The sequence below is a fragment of the Drosophila santomea genome, chromosome 3R (assembly GCF_016746245.2).
Source record: "Drosophila santomea strain STO CAGO 1482 chromosome 3R, Prin_Dsan_1.1, whole genome shotgun sequence".
NCBI lineage: Eukaryota > Metazoa > Arthropoda > Insecta > Diptera > Drosophilidae > Drosophila > Drosophila santomea.
In genome coordinates, this window is record NC_053019.2 from 23219747 (window position 1) to 23229085 (window position 9339).

Sequence of the window (9339 nt, forward strand, 5' to 3'; positions counted from 1 at the left end):
TCCAATTCGGTTGGGGTTAAGCGGCCCAGTCGCTGGAAATACAAGTATCCATGGAAGATGGAGCGATTTCAGCTATCTGTACTTGATTGAGCGGTTTGCCCATGTCCTTGGGGGCGCCGTTCTACTCCCTCTTCAACCGAATGCCTTTAACCCGAATGCCAATGCTGGGCTGATGTCCTTAGTCCTTATTATAAGACAAGCCATTCCGATGTTGTGGCAAATTATTCCGCACTTGGCTTTTGGCTTTGAGTGCTTTCATTTACACAGCCCGCAATGCAATGCAGAGATTCTTAATCTTTTCAAACGAATTCTTTTTTGTTGTAATTAGTAACCAAGAATTTCGAGTAATTTATTTAGATGAAAGCCAGACCATTGAGGCAAAGACAATTTGAAACCACAACTTCAAGTTGCAGAAATCTATTTGCAATTACACAAGAGTGTTCAACAGCAAACATTGAGATATGCTCGAAAGTTATCTCGGAATATCCAAATGCAAAAACTCGATTTGATTGCAAATTAAGTAAAAAGGCCAGGTATACGTATAAACAAATTGTGTTGCGAAAATAGATTAATATTTCTTTGCGTTTGGCCAATCGAAATATTGAAATTTAATGGAAAACCCATTGAATAAGAGTGCCCAAAAAAAAGATCCAACTCTTAAGTGCATTTAAAGCATTTTGGCAGCGGGTGTAGAGGCTGCATATTTGGATTTCGGCCAAATTTTCTATTTAGTGGTGCTAATGCTAATGGTTCTTGGCCAACCAACCTCGAAAAGCTAACAAAGCGAATGGTGTGAACATTTCCCATTGCCCCGGGCATAACTTCTGCACCCACAGACTTTGGCGTGGACGTGGGCGTGGGCGTGGCAGTTGAAAAGTTGGCAGGCTCTGGAATTTACGGCACTCCGGCACAGAGATCAGTTAACGATTTGGCCAACCAAATGCAGTTGCATGGTGACAAGTTGCTGCAGCCAGGTAGGTTGTGAGTTGCTGGGTTGGTGGGTTGGCTCACAAAACACAATGCCATTGTGAGTGCTTTGAAGGGCTGGCGAGGATTGAATGAAACAATGAAACATCAAGGTCCCAGCCATAAAGCTTCTTAGTCACTCAATCCCCTGGATATTTTTATGTCTGTTGAGCCTGCCAAAGGACGACAAAATGAACACATTCACGCAGTATTGTAGTTGCAACTGCAACTGTGATGCAGTGGGAAAATAACCCTTTTGTCTTTGTTTGCCTAGCAAATAATTAAGTACGTGATGTGTGTCTCGTGCTGAGACGTTTTTAAGCACTTTTCAGCAAACATTTGCACAGCAATTAAATGTTTTTGCATGTCTGTTTGCATCGAGCAAATACTATCACATGTCAATGGATTCGCATCGGCTTTTGGATTTGGTCTTGGATTTGCCACAGCATTTTGTCAGCTTCGCTCTTAGATTGCCAGCTTAAAAACAGTTCACGTGGCGCCAACATCGATGGCATTTGGAATTTTGGAATGTGCGACGTCAACAGACGGAGGCAAAATTGTGAAAAATGTGTGTCCCACAAATAAACAAATCAGGTGCCTCATGGAGCCCACTCCCACTCCTCATAATTTATGGCAATCCGGATGGAAGGGTCTCTGGACTCCGGAATACGGAATCCGGATCCCAAGGCAAGAATCCGAAACCAATCCAGTCACCGGCAACTAAGGAGCCTAGCTGAAATATTGGTCAACATTTTGCCCCACTCGATTTGTTTATTATTTTCACCCATTTCGGTTGGCAGAGGTCCAATCCAGGAGGCAGGAAACTCAGCCGGATCCGGACTTCGAAGACTTTTTGCGAGAGCACACTGGCACTGGCACAGTCGGGTTCAAAAGTAAAATGGCAGCTGCCTACGTAGCACCCTCGAGTGTAGTGGCAAAACATATATAGCCATAATACCCATAAATATGCCAAATCACTTCAGCCAATTCGCTGGTTGACCTGGTTCAGTCAGTTTCGCTCGGGGCATTGGCTAGATTATTGTTTTAATTACCGCTCATTCAGCGAATCAAATGATTATGAAAAGTTTGCGCAATGGTTCGTTTTTCTCGGTTTTTCTTGCTGTGAAAAGGTCGGGTTTTTCATAGGTCGACGCAGGCGAACATAGGTTGAATTTAATTAGTTATTTTTTGTAAGCCCAATATCATTGATATCCAAACATTGGTTAGTTTCCGCGACGCATTTTAATGACTTCTATGGTTGTGTGCACGTGCTCTGGTAATGCCAAAAGCAGTTTAAAGTTCCCTTTTTTTACAGTATAATTTACATACTTTTTTTAGATCTTTTATTAAAGTGAATAGTTAGAGTATGCTGATTTAAAGCTGTTGTACATTTTAATTGAATCAAAAATCTACTTTATTTTGTAGCTAGTTGTTGGTTCCCATGTAATTAGTTTGGCCAAAGCTTGTCTATGTAGTTAATTGGTATGTTTGGGGCATCGCGACCGTTGCTGGTTTTAGCCCAATTGGCTTTGCAAATGCCCGACAGTGGTTGTTGCACTCAAGCACTAAACCCTTTGAGCTCGAACCGAACCGAAACTCAAACTCAAACCGAGACCCCCGGCAAAATGGCCGGTGTGTGTGTAAACAATGTCTTTGGGCACATACACTGCTATTTGAGGCTTTAAATTAAAGCTCTGCTGCTGGCGGACCATTAAGGTATCCTTTGCGATGGCAGGTCCTGAATATTATCTAGTGCTTATCGCTCACTCAGCGTGCTCGCCCATCGATACATAATACTGCTGCAAGGTTGCGAGATTGTGGGTTATTTGTCGTTAATATGCAAACAGTTAACTGCAGCCACGCACACTACCGCAGCATGTAAGTGTGTGCCTGTGTGTGCCTCTGTGTGTGTGTGTTTATTGCATGGCTTATCGGCCCCAAAATGTCCTGCATGTCCTGTATGTCCTGCACGCCCTGCATGTCCGTGCTCGACTCAAATATGGCCGGGTTCAATCATAACCGGAAGCGGAAGTTAATTGTGCACATGTTTAATGCAGCCAATGGTTGATGGTTTAAGCACTACTTCAACCCTCCCATCCACAATGACAACAACAATTAGCGAGTGCAAATATTGTGACGCAGCCGAAGATTACAAAATCCAGGCCAAAAACCAACCGAATATTCGCCGCCTGCACAGGCAAGCTGACAAAAAAAAAAACAGAGAGAGAGGAAAAAAAAAGAAATGTAATTTGTCGCTAACCAAGTGTGTACTAACCTCATTTTACTAAAAGCATTAAAAATAAAATGTAATCACATGCTTCATAAAAGTAATAACTACACACACACACACACACACACTCGCCCATATACACGCACACAGAGTGAAGCTCGTTTCTGTCTATGATAGAGCTTCCTGCACTTCAAAACGTGCCTGACTACGTGTCGCTATAAAAGTCCCTCCAGCAAGTGTGCGAAACTGTGTGTGTTCTGGTTGTGTTCCACTCTCATGTCCGTCACTGCCAAGAAGCAAATACATACTGCGTTTATGGGGGAAATAACGAAGCAACGTACAAAATATGTGTCCTTGCTCTGATCTTAAATAAATTATTACCTACTGCATTGCTGCAAAGTTTCTTTAGACAAAAAACGAACATCAAATGTAACTATTCTGAAATAAATCCAGTTATAATCCTATGGCTGCATTATTTTTATATATATATATACTTAATTCTTAATTTATAAATTCCCCGCATAAACGTTACGAAACGTTACTGCCATTGCCGCCATTGTCTATGTCAAAGAACCCATGGCACTGGAATACTGGGATACTGCCATTGGCGTCTATGTGCATTAATGTGCGTGAGCACATCTGATTTTTATGAGACGATTATGAGTTGCCTTTTATTATTTGCCATTGGCTTGGCCAAAGTGTTGCGGCAAGAGCACACGAACATTTGCCATTCGAACTCCCTACCAATCAGGCGTTACAGGGGGCGACTCTTGAGCATTAATTAGTGTCAACACATAAGCTGACTTCGAGTTGGAAAAATACCCAAGTTGCTGAACAAAAACGTTTTCAGGTGGTCCAAAGCCATTGCAGCTGCAGTTGGCTTCTTTAAGCTGCCGTCAATGGGTGAAATGAAAATCCGAAATGACTTTACACCCTGGCTCGCACTGAAGACAGCCGATCACTGAGCAAAAACAGGGGCTTCTCTCAATACCTTGTACTTATAAAGTTAGGAAAATGGATCTGGAAATGCAAAGTTTATCCTTTAAAGAGCAACGATGTATATTCGAATATTTGAAGCCTGAAGCAAACAATATTGAGTTTTTTTTTTGCAGTGCATCTCTGCTGACACAAAAGCAGTGTAAGTGAAAGAAAATCTTCTAGCCGCTTCAGAAATTTGCCTGATACCCAATGTGTCAAGTGTCGAGGGAGCTCGTTAGAATCCTAAGTCGATTCGGAAGAAGGGCATTGTCATGTCGCATATGACAGCAAACAGTTGCAGTTTATTGGATCCTTCATCCTTCCGTCGAGGATTTTACTTTTTTCGCAAATTTAAAAGTGAATCAATAAAAAATTCATCCTGATTAATGAAGTGCCCTGCAAAGTTTGAGATTTGCCGCATGACCTGCAGCACGATTCTGTTCAACTTGACAACTCTACCCACACTACCCAGATTCAATTCGATTTATCATAGAGCGCCGGGAATTTCGCTTTAGGCCCAAAACTCAAAGCCTACTCGTGCGAATATATGTATAAAGAAAGTATGAGTATGAGTAATCTGCACGCTCACTTGGCCACGAATCTGTACGTGGCAGCCATTGGCTGAGTGGCAGGCTTCAAGGATGCTTACACTCTAAAATGTTGTTTTCCTGGAAACAATTATGAAGTGTAGAATTGCAACGTAACAGAAAGCTGACAGAGCAGTAAATTGTCTTTCGTTTATTAAAATGTTTATACTAAAGATTTGTTTTCTATTTTCCTTTTAAGTTGTATACAATGGAAATATAAATGGCCACTATACAAGTGTATCTTACAGATATACATTAGTTAACGTATGAACTCCTGACAGATTGGCCATGCGTGGCCAACAAGCCCCAGGGCTGAGCACAAGTATCCCCAGGACCTCCGTGTATCCTTAGTCCTTAGTCCTTTACGAACGGTCAGTGGCCGTTGGCAAAAGTTTATAATAGAATTTTTAAGCATGAATAATTATGTGAATAGACTTTCGGCCAGCTGCTGTTGCTTGCTGCTGCCTTGATTGCCCGTTGTCCATGTTTCCTTTTTTGATTATGCACGGGCAGGCATCCATTTTGCTAATTAGGTTAATTGACTTTAATTTAATAAGCACGCGACTAGACTGCCCAACAAATAATCGATTCAAAGACGTCACTTAAACGGGGGCACTTGTGAATGTGGTGGTGTTTTGGGCCATTGTCTTCGGGATTTTGGCTCTGAAATTGATGCTAAACTGGATGCAGATCACAATGTAGCTGATCATGCCAAAAATGAACTGAAAAAATAGATTTTTTCCATTATTCAAAGTGTATAGATAAGCTTACCTTTCCCAGCATTTCGGTGTTTATGTCCACCATTCCTGCGGCACTAAACTTGTATTTCTCCTGACTCAACTGAAGATTCAGACTCCTTAGAGCCGCATTTAGCTGACCATTACGTCGATCTGTAGTGACTGTGTAGAACATGGATCGAAACTTTCGCTGCATTGCATCGCAACGTGTGCAGACATAGCAGGGCACTACGATTTCCAAGAGTTTGATGCACTCATCCGTGGCGACATCTGTTTTAAATATATTGAAATATATATATATTTTATTGCTTATACTAACAGTGCTGGATGGAAACTTCTGTGTGCTGAACTCTGCTGAGGTAGAGCCAGTATGGCAGTGCCGAAGTGTCGATGAAGAACTTCATGAGCAGCGTGATCAGACTGAGTTGAAAGTAGCGCTCCAGACACCTGATAGCCTGCCACAAAGAGTTGTGGATGGCTTGCAATTTGGCCAGTTTCTGCAGTGTTAAACGGCGTATGGACCACATCTCAAATCGGGTTCTGTGCAGTTCATCCAGGACATTTGAACCGCCGACGATAAGTTCTTGGTAAAGAAACAAAATCACAGCACAGTACAGTGTGAGCTCGGAAAAACGCGCTAGCAAAACCAATTCCGAATAGGTGGCGTATAAGGTAAGAGCGCGATCACTATACACAGTGACTACGATAAATATTAGCCATCGTATGACTAGGGATCCATAGATCCAATTGCAATATTTCCGCACACGATCCGTTGTATTCGGTGTACCCAGTTGCAGTTTTATTTGGGTGTGGATCGACTGCAGTTGCCTATCCACATCCTTGCTGCAATTGGCCCAAAGTAGCTCCATCACGATGATCGCATGACTCACAATTAGGGCCACAAAGTTGCTCAGGTCGATGGTGCTTGAAAATTGATCATTCAGGAAATCGTAGTCCAATGCATAGTTAAAGCTGAAGCGCCAGTAGCTCGAAAATACCAGTGCCATAAAGAGTAGTACATAGCAAAATACTTTCGCGAATAGATTCTGACCAAAAGGCAGAATTCCCAAACACTTCATCAGTCGCCTCATGTGAAGCAACGAAGCAGCGTGCAGTTCTCCCGACATTTGTGCCATTACTGAAAATAAACTAAGGTCCTCTCTCAGTGGCTTGTGTTTTATGTTTTGTAATTGGCTAATTGCTATTATCGGTACAGGGGAAAAGCCAATTAATATCTTGGATGGCACACTTGGGAAAATTGAATATATTAGTTGTCAAAAAATCTCCATTACATTTATGAAAAATGTTTCAATTTGCCTGCCTGCCTGACTGCCTGCTGATAAGATCCCATTGTAATCACACGAAATGACACATTTCCCATTCAAATTAGCATTAAAGTGATGTTAGAGCCAAGTGGTAGCAGATGCCCCAGTGGCCATAAGTGAAATGATTTGTTAATTTCATTTCGCCACCACTCAGGCACACACACACAACTCTGGGGGGCGATGAAAATTGCTTATCAAAAATATGGAAAATACGAAGGGGAAGCGGGAAAGGAGCGGCTGGGGCTCCACATAAATTTGCATGCCTTTATTGCAACCACAACGAGGAGGACTGGCAAACAAACGGGGAAACGAACAAACACGCATGCGAAGCCCGTTGCCACAGAAGGCAGACACTTACATCCGCTTTACTGGCTTTTATATGCAACCACCGTGCCACTTTGTTTGCACACTTGTAAAACACCTGCAGAACGAACCAACGAACGAACGAACCAACGAACGAACGCCTTTGGGGCGGGAATATCAGTATGTGTTTGTGTACAAAATAATGACTTAATTGCCTCGCCCTTTAGCCACCCAAAAGCCCACCAACCCACCAAACCACCCACAAAACCACGTAGCAACCACCCAACGCGATTGATCCACCCGCGTTTCAACGTCTGCAAGTGGGCCTCATAATTCCGCGCAGGTGTCGAGGACGCTTTGTCTTTGATTGTGTTCGTCTGGAGTGACTCTAATCTCTGCCAGCCACACACCATCACCGGCAGGAATGTTCGAGGTATATAATCGTACTACCCGAGAATCGCAATATTGGGCTCTTGAAGCTGAGGCCTCTGGTCTGGTCTGGTCTGGTTTGGTTTGGTTTGGTCTGGGGTTCAATTGAAGCAATTGTGCGGCGTTGATTTGTATAATTTTGTAATTTGTATACCAAAATGGTGGCCACACATGTGCGCTGAGTTTGGGGCAAACCATTTCGCCAGTTTGGGGGTAAAAACGTGTATAAATAAATTAAAATGTATATGCGAGTGGGAGACATTTCATTTTTGGGGCGGTGCAAAAGTTTTAAGGATTAAATGTTACTTAGAAAAGGCTTCAAATATAGAACTATACTTAAAGAGATGCTGGTTTAATACAGCTGGTAAAGCTATAACAGCTCGTACTAGTGATTTGCAAAACTTTAAAAAAATTTAGAATATAAAAATGTGGAACTTATGTAAATTAAATAAATTGTTTATGTATGAGCATAAATTAAAATGCAGCTTTGTTCAATGCTAAACACTGACTTTTAATAAAATGCATGAAATTTTTGGTTTATTTAAACAGATTATTAGTTTATTTAATATATGAACTCACTCGTGTACTTCTCATTCTCCCCAATCGCCATAATGCGGCAGTTGCCAAATGTAATTATCGAAATTCCTGCCGTAAGATGAGTTGTCTATATGGTTATGATATGCCATATGCCATAGGCAATGGGATTACCAAGTACCCATACACGTGGCCGCGAGGAGTGCTGACTTTGAGATTCCTGGAAGTGGATGTGCGGTTAGTGGGTTTTGAAGATGCTCAGGGCTGTGCAAACTCTGGTTTTATATATACGAGATAGGAGATTCTAATGCTGAATGCTGAAAGCTGAACATTAGACACGCTCCACTGGAACAGATGCTGATGACGACTGGAGGAGCCCAACTCCGTGACTCATATGTACATATGTATGTGATGGTGGTCTAGTGTAAGTTAGAGCGAGTTATCTGATTTTAATTTGGCACAATTTCCCTTTTCGCACCTGTTGTGACCTGTGCTCCGCTTTCGTCAGCCCATTAAAAATATGCAAATATAAATATGCTAATTTGCAGAAAATTGATTTTGCAATTTAATTGAAAATTCCATGCCAGTGCTGTTGTTGTGGTTGTTTTGTGTGGTGGCACTGGCATTCAGAAATGGTGTGAGTGCTCTACATGTGTCTTGTAGCTGCGGTTGTTCGAGCAGCTGCCACAAATTGCATAAATACGAACAATGCTCGCAACATTTCCATCCTTCGCACATCATTTGCAACTTTTTGGGGCTACGCCGCTTTTAATGGCATTTAAATTGCCAAAATTACAACACGCATCGCACAGAGTACCGAACCGGAAAAAGGAGAAAACGAAGCGAACGAAGCTGCTGTGCTGAAAATCAATAGGTCAAATAACAAAGTTCAATTCGGTTTAGAGCCATTGGCACTTCCTGACAAATGTTGCGCCTGATATATGGCCCCAGACTGGCTCAATAAATTCCATGTCACTTTCTCCGTGTCGACTTGCAAAAATGTTCGCCCCTTGTTTTGTGGCACAGGAAGTGTGATAAATGTGCGGCATTTGGCGCGCAATGCAAACATGCCACCTTAAACTACAATCAAAAATAATTGCATTTTTCACCGGCCAATCATCATGTTGAGAGATGGGCGGTAGAAGAAAAAGCGCAGATGGACTGGACTGGACTAAAAAAGCACGGAGAAGTCAAAAATCCCGACAATCCCTGGCCAGACAATTGCAAAAAGTCAGCAAAGTGGCAGCTAA

The 9339-nt window shown here is 42.2% G+C and overlaps 1 protein-coding gene across 1 annotated transcript; it reads right to left on the reverse strand.

Moving 5' to 3' along the window:
• Positions 1-5363: 5363 nt before the first annotated feature.
• Positions 5364-6634, reverse strand: LOC120453438 (putative gustatory receptor 98a). Its single transcript, XM_039638146.1, has 3 exons — positions 5818-6634; positions 5533-5768; positions 5364-5483 (listed from the first exon to the last, which is right to left on the reverse strand). Exons 1-3 carry the CDS (start codon positions 6632-6634, stop codon positions 5364-5366), a joined length of 1173 nt encoding a protein of 390 aa, XP_039494080.1.
• Positions 6635-9339: the final 2705 nt, after the last annotated feature.